The 27,363-nt window shown below is 43.2% G+C and overlaps 1 protein-coding gene across 12 annotated transcripts in view; it reads right to left on the reverse strand.

Moving 5' to 3' along the window:
- The window catches only part of GRB10 (growth factor receptor bound protein 10), a 203,889-nt gene that overhangs the window by 91,893 nt on the left and 84,633 nt on the right, over nt 1-27,363 (reverse strand). For 6 of the 12 annotated variants that reach the window (XM_050785577.1, XM_050785573.1, XM_050785569.1 and 3 more), the window contains one exon: nt 20,792-20,879. The exons of 3 other annotated variants lie outside the window; for them this stretch is intronic. Coding sequence is in view for 4 of the 9 variants with exons in the window: in XM_050785569.1 (XP_050641526.1) it covers nt 20,792-20,879 (88 nt within the window). In the remaining 5 variants the exon portion in view is untranslated. Of the gene's footprint in view, nt 1-20,791; nt 20,880-22,063; nt 22,083-22,110; nt 22,295-27,363 lie in introns of those variants that run through there. 3 more of the 12 variants (XM_050785571.1, XM_050785572.1, XM_050785575.1) reach the window with 3 other exon arrangements.

Below are 27,363 nucleotides of genomic sequence, written 5' to 3' on the forward strand. Positions count from 1 at the left end.
ATTCCGCTTATGACGTCCCTAGAGTAGTCAAATTCCTATAGATAGTGGAATAGTGGTGGCCAGGGGCTGAGGAAGGAAATTTATTTGACAGGTATGGAGTTTCATTTCTGCAAGATGAATAGAATTCTATGGACAGACAGATGGTGGTGATGGTTGTGCAACAATGTGAATATTCTTAATGCCACTGAAGCGTGCATTTAAAAATGGTAAGGATGGGCTGGGAGTGGTGGTTCATACCCATAATCACAGCACTTTGGGAGGCCGAGGCGGGTGGATCACCTGAGGTCATCAGGAGTTCGACACCAGCCTGACCAACATGGTGAAACCCTGTCTCTACTAAAAATACAAGCATTAGCCGGGTGTGGTGGTGTGCACCTGTAGATCCCAGTTACTCAGGAGGCTGAGGCAGGAGGATCACTTGAATCTGGGAGGCGGACACTGCAGTGAGCTGAGATCGCGCCCCTACATTCTAGCCTGGGTGCCAGAGTGAGACTCTGTCTCAAAAAAATAAATAAAAAACAAAAAATAAAACACAATGGTAAGGATGGTAAATTGTGTTAGGTGTATTTTACCACAATTCAAAATAATAATTAAAAAACAAAAGCAGTTTTTAAATTGAATTGTTCCCAGGTTACCCTCCAGGTGATGCCAAGCAGACTGGCTTGCTAAAGGACCAGGACAAGGCTGGTCATTTCCTAAGTTACACTAAACACAGATTCCTCTTCCTAGAAAAATAAGAATTTTCAGTATAAATGTGTTTGCTTCCCCACTAATCCTGCAGACCACGGCAGGTGGGATTTTAAAAAACTGTTTATCTTTAATGACACATGCAAAGTGCCACTGCCAGTGGAGGCTCATTAAATTAAACTTCTAAAAATGTAGACAGTCTATCTCCTTTTACAGACAGCCGGGCCAACAGCCCCTCACCCATTTCCCCAGGACAACTGGTGGCAAAGGCTAAAGTCTAGGGCAAAATTCAGAATCAAATGCAGATAGCCTGGCGGCCAGACAACTGCAACTCTATCATCACCAAAAAAAAAAAAAGTAAGATAATAATTAATCACTCTGTACTTTGAGTCCAGTGAGTTTTTTTTTTTTTTAATTGTGGTTTAGGGAGTTGTACAGTAATTCTATTTAAAAAAAAAAATAAGGAAAGCAATTCATCTTAGTGATTTCATCAAAGACCTGGCATCCAATGTTCAGTGAGCATCCCCTAGAAAAGCATGTAAAGTTTCCTCTTTCCTGGGTTTCATCCTGACACACTGTTGCAAGGAAGCACCTGGGCATTACTAAGATCACTGACGGGTCAGGCCCTTTATGACTGCCTGGACTCTGCACCATAGAGCCTATACAACACAGGAAACAAATTTTCCACTACCAAAACATTACAGCCTGCCCGGCAAGAACCAAAAACCTAAGCTAAAACTGCATTTCATATGCACAGATTCAGCTAAGCAATTCTATCTGTACTACTCAAAAGACACTTCGGGAGTGACAGAGAAACATACCCACAAAATATCCCTCAAAAAGAGCAAAGGATTAACTGCATCTTTCCCAAGTCTTCCTCAGCCGTTTGATCTGTTTCCTCTCAGGCTTTTGATTTTAATTCCTAATTCTTCTATTACATCGCAAGTCACGGAGAAGCAGAAGTACACAAAACTATATAAATAACTTGTCATTCTGGAAGGTTCTCATTTTCCATGAACCCTAAAAATATTAGCCCGAGAACACTGGAATTGAAGAGGGAAAATTCACGTTATGGTTCAAATTTCTGTCACTCACTAGCACTGTGCTCTCAGAAAGTCCATTTTTTAAAGGTAAATTAGACACTGGGGAATCTTTACCATCACATCCAATGTTAACACTCTATGATTCTGTGGATTTAACTCCATAAATTTAAAATCCATTCATTTACCCGATATTTTTCTTCATTCAACAAATATTTGCTGAGCACTAACTACATCACTTCAGGTATTGGAAATACAGATGTTAACAAAACAGACATAAATCCCTGCCACCTTGATGCAGTGACGTCTTAAGCAACGACCTTTGGAAAAGGATTTGCAAGGCTAAATATAACATAGCAAGGAAGGACAGGAAACTGTTTTTACTACTTCTGGAAAAATAATTCCCTCCACAAAGAAGCTAAAACCTGCTTCAGTTAAGCAGCAACTAAACGAGAGACAAGGAGGTGGAAATATCCCGTAGGAAAGAAAAAGTGGGCACCCAACGGCAAGGGGCACTGGAGCCCAAAGGAGGGATCCCAAGCCCCAGGGTTCTGCAAGAGAGGTGGGAAGTCAAGGGAAGCGCAGAGTCGAATACAGTGTGCGTCCTCAGACGAAGAGTTTCTTGGCAGAGTTCATGACGCTCCCAGTTTATAAAAGTATCCCAGAGGCCAGAAATTCTCCTAGGATGGTTATGCACACTGCTTGGCAGAGAGAAGACTTTTAAAATGAGATCTCTGTTTACAGGCAAGACAGTCAAGCAGAGGGCATTCAGCTCTAAAAAGAGCCTGAATTCTAAGTCATCAGGACGAGAAAAGTCATTCTAGGAGAACAGTACCAGGCAATTCCAAGAAATGGCAGTTCTCCAAAAACTGAAATGCCCAGGAGAGAGGAGCCGGTTTTCCAGAATGTGGATGGAAATGCAGCTTAACCAGAAAAACAGGACACTCCAGATGGGCCTGAAGGGGCAGATGATCTAGAGCTGTAACCCTCAAACCGCCAGATGCGTGGGGCCACCCAGGAACTTCTGGGGTGGGAAAACCAGTTCCTGGGATGCACCTGGCATTCTGATTCCCAGTCTCTGGGGGTGGGTTCAGAAAATGAACAGAGTTCCTGCTAGGGTCTGAATAGCTGTGTTCTCCCAAAATTCATGTGGTGAAATCCTAACCTCTACAGTGAAGGTATTAGGAGGTGGGGCCTTTGGGAGGTGATTGGGTCATGGCGGTAGAGCCCAAATGATGGAATTCGTGCCCTGATAAAGCCCTGGAGAGACCCTTCCCCATTCCACCATGTGAGGACACGGCAAGAAGACGCCATCTGTAATGCAGAGGGTGAGTCGTCACCAGCTGCCAGATCTGGGAGCACCTTGATCTTGGACTTCCCAGCCTCCAGAGCTGGGAGAAATAAATTTCTGTTGTTTGTAAGCCATCCAGTTGATGGCATTTTCTTACAGCAACTCAAACAGACTAAGAGTTCCAAAATGAATGCTTATTATTTTTAAGATAATTATTTTTGAGGTGCCTTTTGAATAGCACCCCAGGGAGAGGGGATGCTCCAGGTTTTGATGAACAAAGTGTGGAACAAGTACAGGGAGAGAGATTTCACAGTGGGGAGTCCTAAGAGAGGAAGAGACTTGTGTTACGATTTTTATTGCTTCTCTCTATAGAACATTACATTATTAATGAGCATGACAAACAAAAGCCACCATTTTGTGAGCACCTGCAAGGTACCAGATCCTATGCCAGGCAATTCTCACAGTTCAAGCTGTCCCCAATCTTCCTACCAAACCAGTCAAGCAGGCATGTTTACATATTTCAGGGAAAGAAACTGAGGCACCCAATAACTCAGCTACCAAGACACAGACTGGAGAGTCTGCCTAACTCCAAAGTTGCACATACTGCCTCCTTACATTTTAATAATTGTCTTTAGTTTTTTCCTCACTAAATGTAAGTTTTATTTTAATTTTTTATTTAGATACCTCCCTTTGTCAGTGAACTTGAGTTTCTAGAAGACTAGAGCTGCCCTTGCCTCATGACCTTACCCTGAGTCTGGCACACACCAGGTACTCAGTACATGTTAGTTGAGTAGTTGGGAAATAGACTCATCAGTTTCCATCAATCAAGCAGTAGAATTTTCCCGAAAGCCAGACAGCCAGGCAGAGTTCCCAAACTCTCTGGAGGCTGCTGTATCTCCAATCTTTTAGTTTCCTGGAAAAAGGCCCAGAGGGTAACCCACCAGGTATAGAAATGCCAGATTGTCTTATTCCAAAAATGGATGGCACGCGTCCAAAGAAGATTTGTTCCAGGCCTAGGAATCAATATATTGATAGGACACATTCCCCAGCAGTCAGGCCTTACCAAGTCTTACCGGACCATGCCAGGCCTCCCTGCTCCTCCGTAGACTGCAGGAGTGACACTCAACAAGCCTTCCGTTATGGCGAGCCTTCACAACTCTGCCTTGAATCCTGCCTTGCCCATCCCAGTAGTGTTTCTGTCCAGGAAATGCAGCAAATGCAACGCCTACCCTGGGCTTCTCTGCTCTGGGAAACCCCGGCTGCCTCTTGCACGCATGCTTCCCACACAAGCCCAAGCCTTTCATGTCTCCACTCAACCCTGGATGCAGCTCCATGCATCTGCGGATCCTGCCGGAGGGAAGACATCATTTGGCATGTCACTACCTTCTTCTCTGCTTCTGCATGGTGTCTACAAAGCAATAAATCTGCTGTCCTTCAAAGAACAGCAGCTGCCCATGATATAAGGTCAGTCTCCCCCTCGGTACCTTGTCCTGCCAGCAGAGACCACAATGGAATATGAGAAGTTGGCGCTTGGTGGGATGCTGGGCGCTGCCCTGGGAAGACTTCTATTTCCAAATGGAAGGTGAAAACAAGATGTGTCTGACACATCATGTCCTTACTGCTCACATCTCCAAGGAGCACAGACACTTAGCACTCAACAAAGCCAAATTCAGTATTGTATTTCACAAGTATTCCTCATCTGTTCTGCTCAGTGCAGCGTATGCTGGTGAAAAAGAGTGGTTCAGATTGAGAAACCGTGGAGGGGAGGGGGGAACAGTACAAGAATCTAGCACTATGCCAAATGTTCACATATGGCATCTACGTAGCCTTATGCCAAACCATGAGCTAAATGCTGTCAGCCGCATTTCACAAATGAGAAAACCAAGGTCAGCAAGGCTAAAACACACACTCAGCGTCACACAGCCATGAGTAAAACCTGATTCCTCCTCTGGTTTAACTACAAATCCAACATCTTTCAGTTTTCCCAAAGATTTAAAAAACAAAAAACAACATGATCCCTGGGCTTAAGGAACACAAACTGCAAAGACAGACATATATTTGATAATTTAATAAAGCGAAGTATGACAGGTCTGGGGGAGAAGTAAAACGCCACAGAGGATACCAAAGAGGAAGCAGCTGCTTTTAATGGGCAGAGGGAGAAAGGGAAGCATCCAGGGAGAAGGCATTGTCATCTCTGTCAGAACCAAAGAATGAGAGAAACTTAAACACACAAAGGAGGTTAAATCATTCCCGGCTAGGGGCTGCCCACAAAGGCAGGGGAGGGCAAAAATAAACTGCGGTTCCAGAAAAGCAAGCTGTCTATGCAGCTGGCCCAGGTGATGTGTGTATAGGAAGGACGTGAGAAGACGCCAAAGGGTAGAGTGAGGACTCGCTCCTGGGCCACTGAATCCTACTCTTAGAGAAGACAATGGTGTTCCCAGACTGTTTAAAAAAAAAAAAAAAAAAAAAACTCTGACAACCACACAATGGTCAGAAGGTACAGAAGCAGGCAGTGAGCAACAAGGGTAGGGGTCGGGGGTGCGGGGAGTGCGGCGGGGGGCACAGGTGGAGCAGATGTTGAGTGAGACCTGTGAGAAACTGAACTGTCGGCAAGCACGTGAACAGGGTAAGATGGATTCCAGGTTACTGCAGAGTGTACCAGAAGCAGGGGTGGAGGTTATCAGGGGCTTCTGGGAGTCTGTGACAGGAAGTACTCCCAACCAAGGAGAGCTGGCCATGCACAGAGTCTGCTCCTTCTGAAGGGCGGAGGCCAGGAAGAGTCCAACCAGACAACTTGCCTTCATCTCTCTCCGAAACCACTCCCTGCTTCAAATACCCACAGTGGACTAGCCTCTGTAATGACAAGAGTCTAGAATCACTGGGAATGCCCCGTCTGCTCCAAGGTGGGGAAACCATTTTGCCATGATGCAGAAATCTAGCTGATCTCCCTTTCAGTAGCTGGGGTGCTGCAGGGAGTCCCCATTCAGGATGCTGAGTCCCCAAGAGGAAGCACTAGTTAAGCAAAGGTACTCTCAGCCATTTGGCACACAAGCAGATTAGAAGCCTGCGCAATTATTTTTCAGTGCATTTAAAAATATATCCACAAAGATGGGGGGGTTAATGGCTGGGCACTAACTTCCTCTTGTCATTGCCCCCCGCCTCACCCTTTGAACAACTCAGGACTATCGTGAAAGACTTTCCTGATCAGGCTGAATCCAAAGTTGAAGGGGTTTAGGGGCCAGTCCATGCAGGTTGTAAGGGACAAAGGTGGGGGTGGGGAGACCACAAGGCAGGCTCCTGGCTCCAATACTTGCTGAGTCTCCGGGCGCCCCTGAACACCGAATGTTAAACACCACAGAAATGTCTGCTCCTCAGAGGGTCACTGTAAGGATTGACTACAAACGTGCATACAGTGTCTACCCATGGGTAAGAAACTAACATTTTTGAGGACCTCCTTAGAGATGCGATTAATTCATAGTGGGGAATATAATATTAGCCATGTTAACAAAAGTGATATTGGAAACCTTGCTAAATTGCTTCTGAAGGCAATACTAGTACATTCTGTAGCAAATGACAGAAGGTTTTTTTTGGTTTTTTTTGTTTTTTTTTCCTTTTAACCTAACTGAAATTCTCTAGTTTGATACCTTCCTTTGGGGATAGAGTTTAAAATTGTATAAGAAAGACAGCTCATGCCAAAATAAGGAAGCATTCTATTTATCTGGAATGGCTAGAGGCTGGCTGATTAGTACTGGCTAATTGTGGTTAAAAAGAAAAAAAAGGCTGGGGGCGGTGGCTCACACCTGTAATCCCAGCACTTTGGGAGGCCGAGAGGGGCGGATCACCTGAGGTCAGGAGTCCAAGACCTGCCTGACCAACATGGAGAAACCCCATCTCTACTAAAAGTACAAAATTAGCTGGGTGTGGTGGCGCATGCCTGTAATCCAGCTGCTCAGGAGACTGAGGCAGGAGAATCGCTTGAACCCGGGAGGCGGAGGTTGCGGGGAGTCAAGATCGCGCCATTGCACTCCAGCCTGGGCAACAAGAGTCAGAAAAAAGAGAGAGAAAAAAAAGGTTAATTTAGGCAAACTACAATATAGTGGGAAAATATAATACAGACATTGGATTTTAAGAGATAGAATATTCTCATTTCTACCTAGGGGAAATTTAAAGGTACTCTTTCATCACTGATCTTAATGAAATGAAAGAATTCCTTCTTCCTAAGTTGTACTCTGCTACTTCTAAAAAGGATTTGCGCTTCCTTGGATGGAAACGGTCCATATGCTGTGGATCATTAAATTAGAAATGACTCACTGCTCACCACTGCGTCCCCTGGGCCTGGGCCCCAGGCCTCCTATCGCCTAGACAAGCAACAGATACTTGTTTCACAAATGAATGAACGAATGAACGAATGAATGAAAGACACAGGGAAACTGCGGAGCAAGGGAATGAAAAGCAAACACACCAGGGGAACAGAAAGAGTTGCTGGGATAAAGCCCTCTATTGAGCTGCGAGCATCCTGACAGCTAAAGGAAACATGAAACATTAATGGAGTCCAATTATCCGCCAAAGGGGACCAGACAAAAGAGTGGCGTGAACTGTCAGAGCATGGGGAAGGCGAAGGCCCAGAATAGCTGAGATTTGAAAAATTACAAAGGATGACAATGGCTTTTTCAGTTCTGCTCCAAATAAGGACCAGGAGGGAGAGGTCTGCTGCTTGCCTAACACTGGGGCAAGACAAAGAGAACGCAGGCTCCTCAATGCCTTTTTTGTTCCTATCTTCCTTATTAAGACAAATGATCTACAAAGTGAAAAGGAAGGAATAAGCACAATTAAAGGGAAACCACTGTCCCAGGCGGCGGGTGGGGTGGGGGGGGGGGGGGGGCAACTGTAGGGATTCGATGTACTGCTTTCAAGACCAAGGAAAACTCAATCCCTACAGCTGAAATCTCAGTTTGAGTCACTGAATGATCTGAGGAATCAAAAAGAAAGAAAATACCGGTGGACTTGGATAAGGAACGAGGGCTAATCTAGAAGCAGAATAGTAGAGGGATGAAATGCTCAGAGGCCAGAGCCCACCAGCCTGGGTTCAAATCCCAGCTCTGCCACTCTCAAGGGCTGTGATCTGGGCAACTCCCCTACTTCTGGCTTCAGTTTCCTCAGTTTCCCTATAAATATGGAGATAATAACAGTGCCTACCTCATATGACAGGTAGATTCAATGGGTTAAAATACGAAGCATAAGTTCTTAATAGGTTAGGAACCTACTATTATAGCTGGGGAAGTCACTTAAACATGTAAGAAACAGAGATGAAGGTAAGAAATCATGACATATCTAATAAACTGTACTATCATAATTTAACTGGAGGTTGTAGAAGAATCATTAATGAAATGCACAAATGCTATTATTTGGTGTGGCATGACTCCACTTCCATAAGGCAGAAACAAAATGTGGGCATTAGTTATTTTGTGGGAAAAGGATTATAGATGATTTTTCTCCTAGCTTTTCTGCATCTCAACCCGAATAGAAGGTATTTAGTGTCTGGGGTGGGGGCAGTCACAGAAATCACAATTATCACCAACTTGGGCATCAGTGTGCAACTGGAGACCAACATTCACTACTTTTCAGGACCATGCTGAGCGTATGAGAAAAAGAAAGTTACCACTGGAAATAGCACAGTTTCACCATGAGGAAATGATACTAATAAAAGTTACTTTTGTATAGATACAGTTAGCTCCCCATATCCACAGATTTAACCAATTGAAGATTGAAAATATTAAGAAAAACAGAGTATACTTGCACATGTACAGATTTTTCTCTTGTCATTATTCTCCAAAGGATGCAGTGTAACAACTATTTCCATAGCACTGACATTGTATTAGGTATTATAAGTAATCTAGAAATGATTTAAAGTATAGGGGAGAAAATGCGTGGGTTATACGCAAATACTATGCCATTTTATATCAGGGACTTTGAGCATCCTTGGATTTTGGCATTCACAGGAGGTTCCTGCAGATATCAAGGGACAACTGTGTACACACACACACACACACACACACACACATATATATATAATGAATAAAATCTTGAAGATTTTTTTTGTGGATAACATAGTAAAAGATGAACTAGATAAGAGAACATTAGAGGAATCATGATGCAATATGTTGTCTTCCTGCTTGAGTTCATGTTCTCTCATCAATCATGCCCTCATCCAAACTGCTGCCCATGTCTCATGAATGGTAAGAGCACAGCAGGAGGGCAGGGCGCTGGGGACTGGTTTCTACCTTTGCTTGCCTAGAGTTACCAGGACTTCCCACAAGGAGGAGAGAGGCAGGAGCTCAGGACCTTTCTGGAGACCACAAGTCTATTAATGGCATGTGAGTTCAGGAATTCATTAAATATCTATGAAGTATGACTTCAGACCAGGCAGTATAGTGGAACCTTGTGGTATATACCAGGTAGTATATATGTCACAGTAAGAAAGACATGTGTACTGCCCTCAAGAAATGTATGATCTAGGGAGAAAGGGAAAAATACGATATATAAAATAATGCTCGCAACAGGTAGCTTATACATATAGGAGTGTGCAGGGTGGCTCCTCTAAATTAAAACCTGAGATGGACTTTGGCTTTGATTCCCATCCCACCACTGAGTTAACCTGTCTGTGACTTCTGGGCAAGTTACAAACCTCTCAGCCTCAGTTTTCCCATCTGTAGCTTTGATGAGGAAGATAAGACATGCAGGGAGGTTCTAGCACAGGCCTCAAAGTCGTCATCGGCATCATTATTTTTGCCAATAATTATGCATGATGGGTACAAGTGAACGAAGACTCTAAAGTGCAAAGTGATTCCTAACTTACCCCCAGTCAAAGAGCATTGTTGGAAGAGACCAAAAGACACAAAAACAGCCAGCCCAAAACCAGGCTGTGTCCTTCTGCACCTAATGATGCTCAGAATGGCTTCTTGGAGGAAAAAACCAAAAATTTATTTTCTTGATCTATTTTACCTTCTCTAATAACTGGCATTCTTTTCTAATTTTGGTCTTTTCCTCTTGACAGTCTCTCCACTGAGAAATTGGTGCTTCTGAAATAGTCCATCCTCCAATCTTTTTTCTATACTTCCACTGTTACTAGAAAGGAAAGCACTGCACCAAACACATTGCTACAAATTAAAGCTGCATGCCTATAACCAGTATTTCTGGCTTAAAGAAAACCAAGAGAAGAAACTAAAGAAACTAAAGTCAGTAAACAGCCGTAATGGGATGGAGAGGACCTCTGAACTCCAGAGCCTGAAAGACATTCCTCAAGTCAAGAGTCAAGTGTTTGTGTAGGATGTCTCCATCTGAGAGAATGAACTACATACACTTTCTGGGGCAATCAAGGAAGTGTATGACTCCAGCAATCAAGGAAAATGTCTTGATTCCAGCTCAGGAGTCTTCACTATGACAATCACACACACAGCCCTGTTCTCCAGACGGAACAAAGGCATGATGAATGTGCGTGCTTTGCAGGCATGGGACTGGGGCGCCCGAGGTACACATGGAGCAGAGGAGACAGAGACAGAAGGCACAGAGGCTGAAAGAGCACAGCCTCCACTTTCAGGCAGGACCATAGCCTGCCCTGCCCACAAGACTAAAGCAGCTATACCACCAAGGTGAAAGGGAGACCCAAGCAGTTGCAGTCCACAAAGAAGAGAAGCCAACCGGAGCAACAAAGTGCCTCTGGCCAAGCAGAAGACAAAAAATGCTGGGCAGACTCTGCAAGGCTTCTGTTCTAGAGAATGGAGGGAAGTGGGTGCGTGGGACCACTTCGTCTGTGGTCAGAAACTCTGCAATCCTGGTCGGGCGCGGTGGCTCACGCCTGTAATCCCAGCACGGACAGATCACCTGAAGTAAGGAGTTCGAAACCAGCCTGGCCAACATGGTGAAACCCCGTTTCCACTAAAAATACAAACATTAGCCAGGTGTGGTGGTGCATGTCTGTAATCTCAGCTACTTGGGAGGCTGAGGCACAAGAACTGCTTGAACCAGGGAGATGGAGGTTGCAGCGATCCAAGACAGCGCCACTGCACTCCAGCCTGGGTGACAGAGCGAGACTCTGTCTTGAAAACAAACAAACAAACAAAACAAACACCACCAAAAACAGAAACTCTGCAACCCAGCACGAGGCCACTAACTGATAACAATACAAGAGTAGGGGGCTAGGGGTAATTTGCGACAGGGTATTTGAGGGAACTAAGGACATGCTAAAAATGAGTTTTGGGCTCTCTGCCAAACTTTCATAGAGTGGATCTCTGAATAGAGTGAATGACCTTGAATGACTCTGGCCATTAAGTTAAATTCTCAGATCCTGTCTCCACCCAAACTAGGCTAGGTGAGATCTCACAGGATGAAGAATCTGTGGTGTGTGCAGCCACCCATCCCTCCCCTACTCACAGGCTGGCACTGATTACTGAAGCCTGTCTTCCTGGGGATGAGACCTCAGACTCCCCCAAGCACTGAACTCAGGAGTCTCAGAGTACCTGTTAGTAGGAAAATTCTGCAGTTTGGTGAGTACACTGTAATGGAACAATCATTCATTTCAAATGTTTAAGTTATATTATTTTTTTTCCATTGTAAGAATAATCACATTATAGGCACATTGAGAAACTGCAAATAAGCCAAAAACTAAAACACATTTCTCACCCCAAGAGGAATGCCATGATAGCAGGTAGACTGTCAATCTCTAAAAACTTGACAATGCATGTCTTCCTTCCCTCTCTCAGCTCCTAACCTCTCTGCTATAGGGAAGCCCCTGAGATCCCGAGAGCTTTAGGCTCTCTGCCGCCCTGTGCCTGGGACACACCTCTGCATCCTCCCAGGGTCCCACACCACCTGCTCAGACCATGACTTCTCCCCACTGCCCACACACGGACTCATTCTCAAAGGTCTGCAAATATTCTTGGGAAATAAATCAAGAAAAATACTCAGAGTGAAATAAGTCAACTTCCTCAAATTTCAAACTCGTCATCTATTCATTTTCAAACTAGTGGTGCCACAAATTGCTCCAGGCTGATGTATCAACATCAAAATCACACATTACTGATAACAAAACACCCTACCTCTTGACAACTGCAAAACCTTTGAGGCAGGCATTATCCTGGATCAGTAAGTTTTCCAGGGAGTGAGAACAGCACACCTTCCAGCAAGAGGACCTATTTTCATTTTCCCTCTTGTACATATCGTACGTCATCTTCTTGGCTGCCTTCTTTCTTAAGCAGGGGGTAAAAAATATAATGCAACCTTTACTTAGTGACTTCAGTCCTCTCTCTGAGCATGATTGATGTCCACTGGGCTAATGAGGTGTAATGCTATTTGCTCCTAGGTAAATGGACTTACCCTGCTGGACTCTTTTGAGTTCTAATGGCTCCTTTTGCTGGCCTCTTCTCTTCCAACACTATACCGCTGCCAAAACCACCTCTTATTGAGGTGAACTTACAGGAATTTCTAGGGGCTTTTATTCCTTCCTGTCTGCTATAGGTTTAGATAATAAACATTCAAAGTTCTGTCATTGTATTTTTAAATAAAACAAATAATAATATTTTTATTTTCATTGTGAAATATTGTTACGTTTGTTCAAAATTTTAAAATGCACAATATTTAAAGGTGAATAAAAATCACCCATAAACCCACCACCCAAATTAAACATCATTATATAAAACATATATTGTGCTCTTATTTCCTCTTTCTACAAAACTGGGACCATACAGTATTGTAACCTGTTTCCCTGAAAATCTGAGCATTTTCTCAAGTTACTAGATATGTAACATATTTTAAGACAGAATAATAGTCTATCATCAGTGTATGTAATGTTTATCTGATCAGTTTTGTCTTTCATTATTTCCTTTATTCTAGGGGAATATGCTATTGATTGAACTGAAATGGATATACATGCACACACATGCACACGTCATTGAAATAAATTCCTGGAATTGATGAGCTTAAATGTATGACCTTTGCAAGGCTTTTGTTAGACAGTAGCAAACCACCTTCCAGAATTAGACCCACTTCTTTGCACTCTCCAGCAAGAGCTACTTCTTACAGAGGGCACACCATGGCAGACATGATATCCTATGCTTTACGGACGCATCTTTCCAGTTCTCACAACAACTTCATAAAGAAGGCATGTTATCCCATGTTATAGACAAGGCAACTGAGGCTCAGTACACAAGAGAGCAGAGTTTCAAACGAAACCAGCATTCACTGGCAGCCTCTCAGGCTGTTACTGCTGCACCACAGGGCCCACTAAGCTCATGAGCCTTTGGGAGCTCTCTACAGAGTCAACTCTATCTACTTTTGTACACAGACTTCAACATCTCTTTTTCAACCCTTTAGGCATCTTTACTCAATTGTGTTCCTGGTGAGAGGCATGGCCAGGAATCTCAGCTTGGGTTATGAGCAGTAACAACAATCAGACAAAATTTGCCTAAGACCGAGAGGCCAAGCTTCTAAAAATAAAACTTCATATCTCAAAAATATTGTTGAGGAAAAATTAAATATAGCATTACCCTACAATCCAGCAATTCCACTTCAAGATATATACCCCAAGGATTTGAAAGCAGGAACTCAGACCCTTGTATGTCAATGTTCATAGCAGCACTATTCCCAATAGCCACAAGGTGGAGGCAACCCAAGTGTCCCTCCCTCAGCAGATGAGGTCCATCCACACAATAAAACGTGGTCCATCCATACAATGGAATATTATTCGGCCTTAAAAAGGAAGGAAGTTCTGGCACAGGCTACAACATGGATGAACCTTGAAGACATTATGCTGAGTGAAAGAAGCCAGTCACAAAAAGGACAAATCGTGTATGGTCCCACTTACATGAGGTACTAAGAACAGGCGAATCAAGTGGCAGGAAGTAGATTAGAGGTTACCAGGGACTGGGGAGAATTATTGCTTAATGGGTACAGAGTTTCTGTTTGGGGTGATAAAAGAGTTTTGGAAATAGATAAATGGTGATGGTTGCACAACACTGTTCACATGACCAATGCCACTTAATGTACACTTATACAAATGACTAAAATGGTTAATTTTGTTTTATATATTTTTAATGAAGAAAGGTTTTTTCAAAATCGTCAAAAGTAATTCCAGCTGTTGCAAAACCACCCGCTTCAAAAGAAAGTGCATCCCTCCCTGCTGTGTGCTGCTAAGAAATGTGGGAAGCATTTTTAGCAACTGTCACACAAAAATAAGCTGCTTACATTAGTTAGGAACAAGGTAATAAAACAGGAGCAATAAATCCTCTTTGCCAGATAGCAGTAACAGGTCAAGGAAAGTCACAGCTAATCTTTTATTCTAAACATCAGGTTCCATGCAAGGATCCAGGCCACTCTGGATCAAACATACCATGTAAAGCCACGGCCTATGATGGCAGCATCTGACTATGCCTCGAAAATTAAGGAAGCCGGAAAGAACCACACTGTATGTTTGTTAGATTTGGTCATAGTTCCCAAAGCATCTTGTTAAAAAGAATCCCCAAAGTTGAACTTGGTGTCAGGCACAGAGATGGGAAGGCACTGACTCCTGTAGGCTGTGCTGCGGGTTGAACCACCACCGCCCCCCACACCCCGGGTGGGAAGGAGCCTTTGTACCCAGTGCCAGGGAGCTACAAGCCCCAGGTCCATTCCGCACAGACTCACAGGGCTGTGAACACGCCAAGAGGGAGGATGAACACTCTGCACTTGGAAGCACTTAAAAGAAGGATCTGTGCCTTTCTGTTCCATCTAACAGCCCTCAGAGCACAGGCTTCCTTGATTTCCAGCTCAGTTGGTTTCCATATTTTTCTTGTGAAATGAGTGTCCAGAATCAGACACAAACACATCATGCTTTCCTTTTTTGTAAACTGCCTGCTCATGTTCTTCGCCAGTTTTTCTATGTAATTGTTTCTCTTATTTACAGGATTTTTTTTTACATAAACAGGATACTAATACTCTGCATGTTACATGCATTTTTGTATGTACAAACAAGAAGTTACAAATTATTCTTCCAGGCTGAAGTGTGCCTTTCAGCATGTTAAATATCATCTGTTATGTCTACATATAAATTTGTAATGGTAATACACTTAAATTTACCATTTTCCCTTTATGGTGGTGCTAATTCTTATTCACAAAAGTCTTTCTTAGCCTGACAGAATAAAGATTCTTGCTATTAGGCCGGGCGCGGCGGCTCAAGCCTGTAATCCCAGCACTTTGGGAGGCTGAGACGGGTGGATCACGAGGTCAGGAGATCGAGACCATCCTGGGTAACACGGTGAAACCCTGTCTCTACTAAAAAATACAAAAAACTAGCCGGGCGAGGTGGCGGTCGCCTGTAGTCCCAGCTACTTGGGAGGCTGAGGCAGGAGAATGGCGTAAACCCAGGAGGTGGAGCTTGCAGTGAGCTGAGATCCGGCCACTACACTCCAGCCTGGGCGACAGAGCGAGACTCTGTCTCAAAAAAAAAAAAAAAAAAAAGATTCTTACTATTCATTAATTCTTGTCATTCAAATAACTCCATTCCTTGCCACCCCATGTGCAGTCACGGTTCCTGTAATCTCCGTTTTGCCGCGACTTCACTGTGCTGTGTTAGTTTCCATACACGTGTGGGTCTCTTCATGGGATATCTGTTCTGGTCCTTTGGTCTATTTGTCTGCCCTTGAACTAATAACATCCTTTCTTAGTTTGATACCGCATAAGTGGGATTGCTATCTGATAGTGCAAACCACTCCTCCATACGCCTTGTTGTTTTTCAAATTTGTCTTCAAATTCTTGAGTTTCACTCTTTCTTATTAAAGTTAGGAAACATTTTTCAAGGCACACGTGACAAAACTGTTAAGAATTTGGCTGCAACTGCATTAAACTTAAAGAAAAACTTGAGAAAATGTGACATCTGCACTATATTCTGTCTCCTGATCCATGATCATAGTATAACTCTACATTTACCCTGGTTGTTTTTATGCTCTGAAACATCCTATAATGGCTGGTAATCTTCCTGAATATACTCCTGGATAGCTTATAATTTTTGTTAATATTATAAGTGGGATTTCTTTTTACATTACATTTCCCAATTGTTTTTTCTTGGCATACAAGGGTACTATCACATTTTATATGTTGATCTCACATTATATCTGCTTAGAGAATTCTTGCTCATGTTAAAAGTGCTAACATGTGTGTGTAAATTTTCTATTTGGATAATTATTTGCAAATAGACACACATTTCAGTCTGCCTTTCTAATGTTTACATTTTTGTTCCTTCATTTGCTCCTTTTATTACACTAAGACCTCCAGTCACAGCAGGCACCCCTGTCTAATTCTAGATGTTCATGAACACGACTCTAACAGTTTTCCATTATGTATGATGCAATGCTGTAGGCTTTTAATAAATAAACTTTAACAAGTTAAGGAGGTTTCTTTTCAGTACTGGTTGAGTACAAACTTTGTTATTATTTGTTATGTATTATAATGAGTGGAGAGTTGTATTAAATACTTTTCTGCCAGGTGAAATGATTATTCTTTTCCCTTTAATTCTGACATGTTCAGTGTGTTCACCGTTTTATGATAGTAAACCACCCCTGCACTATTATAATAAAACGAACTTGGTCATAACATTTGTTTCATTTACATTTCACTTAAGATAAGGTACTGAATTTGGTTCATTAGTGTTTTACTCAGACTTTTTGTTTTATAATAAAATGTAAAATGGTATTATAAATTTGATTTCTTGTACTGTTTCAAAGATACACAAACATGATATGAATGGGAGAGCTCTTGTCCTCTGTGTAAGCTGCTGTCCTCTGTGTTTAAGAGTGTACACACTTAAATGAGGTCAGGAGATCAAGACCATCCTGGCTAACACAGTGAAACCCCGTCTCTACTAAAAAATACAAAAAAAAAATTAGCCGGGCGTGGTGGCGGGCGCCTGTCGTCCCAGCTACTCGGGAGGCTGAGGCAGGAGAATGGCGTAAACTCAGGTGGCAGAGCTTGCAGTGAGCCGAGACTGCGCCACTGCACTCCAGCCTGGGCGACAGAGCAAGACTCCATCTCAAAAAAAAAAAAGAAAAGAAAAATTGTTTGCTTCTTAAAAGTTTAATATCACTCATCTGCAAACCACTTGAGTATTTTTGAAGATACAATATTGATTACCATTTCTTCCACAGCTGTTTCTCTATTACGATTTTATATTTCTTCAAGAATCCATTTTGTTTTTACATTTTTGCAATAAATCATCTATTTCTCCCAGATTTCTATTTTTTTGTTCACAGTTTTCTTGACGCTGTTTTTAAAACTTGCTAAAGTGCTCTTAACATGATTTTCTTGGGCACCTTCTGCCCTCCTGAGTGTCTATGCTAGAGGTTTGCTGTCATGGTCGTTTTTAAAAAAGACTGGTGTTTGATTTTGTTCCTATTGGTAATCTCTTTATTTCAACAATTTCTGACTTTAATTTTTATGATTAATTCCTTCTACATTCCTTAGACTTACTCTATTTCATTTCTGTAATTTCAATTTTTGTTTTTTTGAAGCTTAGAAATGTAGCCTTACCACCTTTGCAGCATTGTACAACTTTCCACCTGTACTATGTTCACTTTCATTTGGTTCTAAATGATTGATATTTCCATTGCAATTTCCTGTCTAACTCACAAGTAAAATAAGAGTGGGTGTGTTTTAAAGTTTCCTCATGCATGTTTATGTGAATTGTTTTCAACTTTTTATGTTGACGTCTGATTTATTCACACTGGGTCAAAGAACAAGCCTTGCATGAAATAGATTGCTTAAAATTTAGTGCAACTTTCTATATACAGTCAACTTTTCAAAAAGTTACACAGGTTTTAGAAAAGAATCAAGAGTCTCTGTTGGGTAGAGGGAGCTATGTGTGTCTATTAATTTGAGCTTGTTAACACTATCACGAATTGACTTGGAATTACTCCTACTATCTTCTTTTGTATTTTGTTTAATATCTTTTTTCTCTTCACATCTTGTTTTTCCTTCTGTTTTCTACTTGATGTTGTTTGATTATTGTTGTTGTTTTTCATATATATTCCCTTTTATCTTTTTCTGCTAGGTTGGGAACTATAGATGATATACACATTCTTTTAGTAATTACAGTCAATACTTTAGATGTACCTAATATTTTTAAATACACAATTGAGCATTCGTCACATATTATTTTCCCATATGTGCCATGTTTCCCTAGTATCCACATTCCTTCTTCCTCAAGAAGTACTTTTAATCATTCTTCTAGGCCAGGCACTGCAACTCACACATGTAAACCAAGTACTTCCAGTGGTCGACATGGGAGGATAACTTGAGGGGTTCGAGACAAGCCTGGGAAGCATAGCAATGACCCATCTCTACAAAAAATTTTAAAACTAGCTGGGAGTGGTGGCGCACACCTGTAGTCCCAGGTACTCAGGAGGCTGAGGCTGGAGAATCACTTGAGTCCAGGAGTTCAAGGCTGCAGTGAGCTACGAGCTACACTCCAGCCTGAGTGAGAGAGCAAAATCTGGTCTCTTAAACAATAAAAATAAAATAATCATCATTCTTCTAGTGAAGATTGCCAGTGACACATTTTTTTCTCAATCTTTGCCTGAGAAAGCTTTATTTGGCCTTCCCTGGTCAGCAATATGTTGGCATAACATTCTAGATGGATGTTTATCTTTCCCCCTGCACTTGGGAGTACACTGCATTGTCTTCAGGCATTGCCCAGGGTGCTCAGGTCTCGCCTCATTTCCTCTTGTTGTGTTTCATAGTTTCTTGCCTTGTCCTACAGACATGATTCTTTCATGCATCTGTCTGAGCATTATAAACACGTATTTCAAAGCCTTGGTCACACTTTTTTTTGTTGCATATGGGCTAAATTGGTAATCTCTTGGTTTTGTTAGCTATACTGTATTTCTTAGGATGGGACTGCTTCATGTGCTTTTGGAATGTTGGTTTGCAGACTCGCTTTAGGTGGGTTGTTTTTTTCTTTTCCTGCCTCCCCCTCCCCACTGAGTGGTCAAGTCGGGAGACTGGAGCTGCTGCCTCATGGAAGACTGCGAAGGTTGCAGTCTGCGTCACTGCACTGGGAGGCTGCTTGGGCTAGCTCTGGCTGCAAGGTTGCATCCATTCTTCCCGGCTGCCTGGCCATGAGTTCACATGTACTACAATCCGTCCCAGGCAACAGCCCTTTTCCAGCATCTTTGGAAAACAGGGGAGCCCCACCACAGCTCTCGGCTGGATATGGTGGGCCTGGTTCTGGCCCTGCTTCCCCAGTCACTGCCAGAGAAGGGAAAGCGCAGCCCTTTGTATTCCCTGGGACCCGGGCCAGCAGCACCCATGCTGCTTTGGGAGCCACAGCCCTGAGGGGACAGAGCTATTCAATGATCAGTGGACATGCTTGGGTCTGAGCAAGGCTGAGTTCTTTCGGCTTTCCCATTTTACATGCTATGTGTATGTAAAATGATGGAGAGGTGGCCAATGTCAACGGTGTGCTTAAAGGCATCAACCCTCCTGAGTCGCTGAGCAGAGGTGGGGTTCAATATAGTAACGCGTTCATCCCTTCCTTTAAGCCCTGTTTCAGGTGTGGGGATATATCCGAGACTCAGCTTCAACTGCATACTGTGTAACTCCACATCAGGGAAGAGAACCAGCTCTCTTCTACATGGAATGTGCTCCACATTCTGTGCTGCAAATAAATGTCCCTTAATTGAACGACTTTGATAGCTGTAGAATACTTGAGCGTACCATTTAAAGACAAAGGATAAAAGGTAAGCCTTAAAAAGTTCTTTCAGTGTAATTTTTTCTGGTTTCCTAATTAAAGTATTAACCTAAGTTTTTATATGAGCATTAACACCAAGGCTCAAATTATTTCCATTTACGTGAGATCATTTGTGAGCATACAATGTAACATGTTAACATTTTCTTAAGCTTTGAAGTCAATACTAACAAATTGGTACCCTTTCCCCGCATCATGTCATTTCAGAGTTTTCTAAAAGAGGATCCTAAAATTATGCTTGCCACAGAAAACCTTGACAGCTTTTATGAATCTTCTAACAATTGGGAAAACATTGCTTTGACTTCATGGTCAGATCCCAGTTTTTATTTTTATAGTCAACCTTTCTCATTAAGTAATGTAAGAAAATCTAAGTATTCACATTCCCACCAGCTCGAGGACCTGTGATTTACTGTACCTAAACTCTCCAATAAGCCAAACAATGTGCCACGTGCACGTTTCGTTTATTCTCATCCTCAGGCTCCTCATCCTACAGCAAAGCTTCCATTTATTAGATCTAATTTCCTAAGTAGTCTAATTTCCCAAAGGTAGTTCCCTTTCCTTCCCTTCCCACAATGACCTCACTGGAAATTAAATATTAATAGAAGGAACAAAAAGAATCAGAGAAAGGTAGAGAAAGACCAAGAGTACATACACCCAAAACCATCTTAATTGGAAATATAAAAATGCCAAAATCAAGAGGATTCACCTTGGAGTACCCTTCGATAGGCGACATTAAGTCGCCTTTCGGCTGAAACCTAGATAACTCGTATGAAACTGATCTTGAAGTTTTGCTCACTGAAGTTCGCTAATTGCAAGCAAGTACATGAAGATATCAGAACCAAGGATCTTTCTCTATTTTGGAATTCATTGTCCTTAATGAGAAAAGAAGAACCAATGTTAGAATCGTAATCTATTAGTGTGAAGAGCAACATTTTAGAATATCAGGTCCTGGCACTGCTGCAAAGCTAGAACTGGGAGTGTTCCTGTGTTTTGTTCATTCCTCACCCTGGTGATGTGTGAGTCGGTCAGACTGTGCGGGGAGTCCTGGTCCTGCCGGGTCTTGTTGACTGCGAGGTGTCTGCTCCACCTTGTCCTAAAAAAAAAGGACCACAGCAGAAAGGCCGTGAGTTCACAAGAAGCATCCCACACTTTTCAACACCCAGCTTTCCCAGCATTTCCTTTCTTCCTCAATTCCTTACTTCCTTTCCACTTACTTACTTTTTCCTTTTTCAATGATAGTTGTTGAAAATAGACTGCATAAGGGAAGCTAATCGTGAAAAGGTGCAAGCTGTTCGGCAAGGGAGTTAAAAGTTACTCCTGTGTTTGGGCTTAAATAGCTTTCCCTGAATAGCAATTCAAAGAGAATTATTGCCAACTGCTCCATTTAGGCAGTGAATACAAATAATTAACATTCCACGGAACACATGCATTTTCTGTAACAACTACAGGTAATCAAGTGCTGGGCATTCTGTTACCTGGGACAGAAACATCTAGAGAGTGTTTTATAAATGGTTCCCTCCACAAAATGTTAAGGAGCTCGGTGGCATCTTTTTAGACATTAGTGTGAGAAAAACACTTTTAGTCAAAACGTAAAACAGCAATATTATGATCCTAAGCCCACAATTCTAGAAACACACCTGCATGGGACCAGAAGCCAATGAAAGACACATTCAAATGTGGGGAAAGAAATATTATCAGTGACTAACTTGGGGTGGAGAGATGTCCGTTTTCTCTTATAATTTATAAAATCTTTGAAATCTTTATGATGCATATGTACTACTATTATGATTAAAAAGGTCTGAACTGTGCCAAAAGTATAAGATGTGCACCAAAACTACTATCAATATTAGTACATTGTCACAAATATCATAGTTGACTTCAGCAAATTCCCTCCTATTCATGCAAAAGAGACTTTCCAGATTGAAAACTGAAGCACGTGAAACATCCAGCATGCAAGGTGCTGGCAACAGCCAACATGCACACACAGCTCCCTCTGCCAAGCGGGGCTCCCGCCACAGAGGCAGCCACTGAGGCATGGGAAGGTGAGTTACCCTCACAACCCTCATCACCCAGTGGGTCCCGGCTGTTCTGGGTCTTGAGTTAGAGAGTCCACACTCCTTCCCACCACTCTGCAGTACCCAAACTGCCCAAGAAACTCAAAAGGCACGTTGATTTCAACAAGGTGACCAAGCAGCAGGTCTTGGGAATGGGACTCTTAATTTCCGCCTGAATATTTCCCAGCAAGCGGCTTCTCTGCCCAGAGCCCTCCTTGCTCACGCATGAAATGGGATGGATGCTCACTTCTCTGCTGCGTGCACACTGACCTGGGAGCAAACAGGTTTAGGTCTGGTCAACGCTGTGCTTCACGGACCACTCACAATGGGGGGAGGCAGAGGGCAGCCCAGGGGACAGACTCCAGCAGGGTCAGCTCACCCACATTTACCATTTAGAAGGAGGATGCTTGTTCCCTGGGAGGCAAAGTCGCGTTCACGCCTTCCTCCAGAATATCTGGAGAAAACAAAATAAAACGAACAAAGCCCTAAGGAGACATTTTCACCAGCTTCTCTCTTTTTCCCCTTTCAAAAGAAACAGCTTTCTTTTCATTTTTTAATCACAGATGTAAAACTTAGCATAAAAATTTGTATTTTTGTATGCTAAAAAATGAACAAAAAATTAAAACGGAACCTCTTTTTATCAGAATAACGAAAACAAAAATTACCATGTGCATCTATGCAATGTTTGGATTATTTGTAGAGAACATGTATACTCTATGAGTCACATGGGGATTACAAATGATCCTGATAAACACTGAATCATAATTATCTTCCACATATTGTGTTTTGATATCGTTTTTGAAATTTTTCAGGCCAAAAATCATCATCTTCATCGGCACTCTAGTGTACCCCACCAAGTAGATGTGTAGTGTAATTCATTTCACCAATATCCTACTGATGAACATACAGGTTGTTGGAAATGTAAGCTTTTGACTAAGAAAGAGGGGAAGGGCTGTTTGGAGCACACAGTGTCTGGGAGGAAAGGGCAAGGTCCTCAAGAACCCCCACAAGAGGCACTGAGGAGGGAGCTGGGTTCCCCTGGCTATCCGAGAGGGTGGTACCTCCCAGCTCAGCCCCTCAAGTTCAGCCATCTCCCATCTAGTTTCTGCAGTTCCATGGCCAACATTTCCCACCCAGTCTGCTCTTTAGCATCTGAGAGAAATATTTTTCCTCTTTTCTGAATTTTACAACAATCCATGCAAAGAAAATTTTTATATAAATATCTAACCTAGAGTAGATATAAAATTAGCCTAAATCCTACAACAGTGGGATAACAGCATTCCCGTGGTCTTTGCACCTTTGTTGTACAAAACTAGACACGGTTGAAATCAGATTGTGTAAATAATTATGTGTTTTCCTGTCCCTGTCTTCAACTATTTTAAAACTTCGGTAAATATCATTTTTTTTTCATATTCTAAACTACTCTAGTAGACACTCTGCAGTTGTTTTCAACTTTCAGACAGCATAAATAATGATCAAATAAACACCTTCGGGCACAAAACTTTGTCCACATTTCTGATTATTTGCTTAGGATCCCTAGAAGTAGAAGGACTAGGCCAGAGGCCACGTGCACTTTTTTAAGATTCTAGATACACACAGTCAAACTCTTCTTCACACACTCACCCTTCCACCCGGAGTGAAGGCAACCGCCTGTTTCATAACACCCAAGCCAGCCAGTGACTGTTTATTTTTCTGGAATTTTTTTCTGGCTAATTCCAGAGGTAAGCAGCGGCCCCACCCTGTGGTTTTAACATGCAGGTCTATAACGCTGAGGTTGAACATTTTTCATAAGCGAATTAGACCTCTGTATTTCTTCTTTTGGGCTATCCTTTAGCAGGTCAGCTAGACTCGATCATGAGGGCACAAGGGGTTCCCAGTAAAAAATGTCCATGAATGAATCACAAACCCGACACTCATCAGCTAAGGGCTCGGGGTCAGTTACCTGGATTTTCTGAGTCAATCTGCTCATCTGTTTATGATGGAAAACATCAAGCTAGGCTGAGCCCTGGGTGAGCACCCATCCCTGGTGGCCCGCAGGCCTCCCAGCCCACTGTCACCCCAGCCCACTGTCACTGAACACAGACTTGCTTCCACTTCTCCCATGACGAGCTTTTTACGCAGTAGGCAAGTAAGTTCATTCACATTTGTAGAAAATGTTTTTCCCACTTTGCTTGTCTTTAAATTTAATTGTACTTTTGATTCTTAAAAGTATAATTCAATGTAGTCAAGTTTACTGACTTTATCTTTTTGGCTCATCATTTAACCTTGAAAATCATTTTCAGCCTCTATCAAGAAAATTGAAAAACCTTCATCTGTGTTTTACTCTAATTTCTCTTCTGACTTGATGTATTATTCTTTCCTCTTCCTGACATTTATTTTGGGGGATAGTAAAAGGGGAGAAAATACAATGACTCCTTCCCCCTAAAAGTGGCTGACCAGTTCTACCAGGCCAACTTAGCACTCAAGCCTTCCTTTTGTCTGATTAGGGAGGTCACCCCGCTCACATGTTATAATCTTACACACATCCAAGTGTTTCTCAGCCACCTCCTCGCCGGTTCCACAGAGCTGCCCGCTCCCGGGCCGGCAATCCCACATTTTCCATTCTCACAGCCTGCCAACGTGTTTTCTCATCAGCAGAACATTTCCCCTCTTGCTTCTTTTATATGAATTCCTTAGTCATTTTCTTCCATGCAAACATCAAAATAGTTTCAAAGTTTGCTTAAATTATTAAAACATCTCATCTGAAATATTTACTGCTATGTATGTGAATAATTACTATACACTGCTAATACAAATGTTGCTATTGGGTTGATCCCACAAACACTGACAGACTATATCCAGAAGATATGCTACCCCACCTATTTCAAAGGGTGGGTGGGACTAGCCTCCAGATCACCCAGGGCCTGCACAGCCCTGCTCCAGGCCTGTCCTGCAAGGAGCAAGGCCCTGCAGGTTAACAAGCCCATTGGGTGCTTCCTGTGCACTGTGAGGTACGAGGCCCATTCCTCTGTCAGATGACTGCTTTGCCCGAGACCTCCTCTTTTAAGTGCCAACTGAGACATCTATTTAGAAGACAAGTAACTTGCAAACCTAATTTAAGGCAACCTTGTCTAAATAGTGTCACCAGATTTAGCAAATACAAATACAGGATGTCCAATTAAATTTGAATTTCAGATTAATAATTAATACTTTTTTGGTATAAGTATGTCACAATATTTCATGAGACTTACCCTTAAAATGTATTTGTAGCTTATCTGTAATTTAAGTGGGGATACTATATTTTATCTTGCAACTCTATGCTTCAAGCACTGTTAAAAATCTGACAGGCCTGAATGACAAATTATGGCAGTAAGAACAAAATTTCAACAAGTGGATCATTTGTTTATGAAATTCCAAGGTCAAAAAAGAAATGTACCTTCTTTAATTCAACAGATAGACACTTCAGACATGAAATCTGTTCTCTTGAGAAGCCAAGAAAGATTTCATAGTATGACAAATTACAGTGATTGTAAAATAAAGCCAAAACACAAAAGGCAGCAGGTAAAAAGTTAGCCACCGTGGCACTAAAAAGATCATCCTGAGAGAGCTGGAAGGTCAGGGGCAAATGTCTACCCACCATTCAGAGGCAAACAGTGGCACTTTGCCAGGTGCAGGGCAATGAACACAGGGACAAGAATAAAGGGTTTATCATTGTGTTAGCTTGGTTTCCTCTCCAGGTTAGTTTTTGTTTGTCTGTGTGTCTGTTTCCCAGCCTAGCCCACTGGGGGAAGGACTGGGAAGGGAATGGGGGAGGCCCTGTGAGTTTGCTTTTTTTTATTATTTTGAGACAGAGTCTCGCTCTGTCACCAGACTGGAGTGCAGTGGCGTGATCTCGGCTCACTGCAATCTCCGCCTCCCAGGTTCAAGCTATTCCCCTGCCTCAGCCTCCCGAATAGCTGGGACTACAGGTGCGCACCACCACGCCCGGCTAATTTTATGTATTTTAGTAGAGATGGGGTTTCACCATGTTGGCCAGGATGGTCTCGATCTCCTGACTTCGTGATCTACCCGCCTTGGCCTCCCGAAGTGCTGTGATTACAGGCGTGAGCCACGGCGCCCGACTGTGAGTCTGCTTTTTACTCAGAGCCCTTAATCACTATGCTCTCTACCTCTAGGGGAAGGTGGAAGGATGGGAGAGGGCAGCCAAGCTCCTTAATTAAAGTCCCACAGGTCACTTCACTAATGCTGAACTTTCCCAAATCCACATGCTTTAGAAAAACTTGCCAAAGTCAGAATAAGCCGGTAGAGCAGATCGGGGCAGAAACACCACCTTCATAAAGATGAAAACGAGAAGCTCTCCCTCTCCTGGGGTGACCTAGTCCCAGGCCCTTTGCTGAGCCATCTCCTGTAACAGAGCCCTCCAGTGGGTGAGGAGAATGGTTTCTGTCTGCTCCTCTGTCCTGTGCCGGGCATGAGTCTGCCTCAGCTGCATCGACCAATAGCTGGTCTGCTGGCCCCAGTGGTGGGCGGCCGATGGAGCCAGGCCAGGCAGGAACACAGCCTGGGAGGCCAGCTGGGCTGTTCCTTCTGTAAGCCACGCTCTGGGGGTTGCACAAATGCCCCCTGGCCTCACTCCCTCAGGCTCCTTGCTGGCCCCAGGCTGGGAACCACAACTCAGCTGCTTTCTCCAGACCCTCCATTAAACTCTGTTTTTCTTTTGCTCCCCACCCCCAACCCACGCCCTCCAGAGGGTGCCCACTGCAGACTGCCAACACCCTGGCTAACAGAGGCAGGTGGCTTTACGTCCCTCACTCTGCAGATGAAGGGCCGGAGGTTTCACAGAGTACACATAAAAAGTGACTCGTAATCCAGTCTGTCACTGATGGACATTTGGGTTGATTCATATAGCAAAAAAAAAAAAAAAAAAAAAAAAGTGACTCGTGGGAGGAAGAAAATGGTGAGCTTGCTGTGGACTCTGTGGGCATGCCTATTAGGGTACCAGGTGGCCTGGTGCGGCTGGTCCTCACCTGGGAGAACACGGTAGAAATGCAGGCTCCCAGGCCCCAGCCAGACCTAAGTCAGGCCCGCAGAAGGGGACCCGGGTGTCTATGTGTGAACTGCCCTTCCTAATGTAATGTGGCACATACCTCCATGGCTTTCTAGGAGCCACCAACCCAGTTGGTTTTCCTTGACTCCAAAGCGACTGCTGTGTGCCTCTCACAGCACTCAGCCCTGGATGCTCACTATGTAGAATGTTCTCCACCCCACCCACCATGCACACCCCATCAACCCATCCTCAAGGCTCGTCCCTTGGGCACTTTCTCTGACAATCCCAACAAAAAGTCTGCCTCCTCGTACCTTACCCTGCAGCCCTGCTTTAATTCCAAGCAGGAAGTAACAAGGGCCAATGGATTGGTGCCTACCCTCTCCCCAGAAACGGGCATCCTTGACTCATCCTCACAACCCCGGCACACAGCCCAGCCTCGCCCCAAGATCTGGGGCACGGATGCCTCTGCCTCTCTGTGAGGATGGAGGGACAAGAAT

This window comes from Macaca thibetana, chromosome 3 (assembly GCF_024542745.1).
Source record: "Macaca thibetana thibetana isolate TM-01 chromosome 3, ASM2454274v1, whole genome shotgun sequence".
NCBI classification, from domain to species: domain Eukaryota; kingdom Metazoa; phylum Chordata; class Mammalia; order Primates; family Cercopithecidae; genus Macaca; species Macaca thibetana.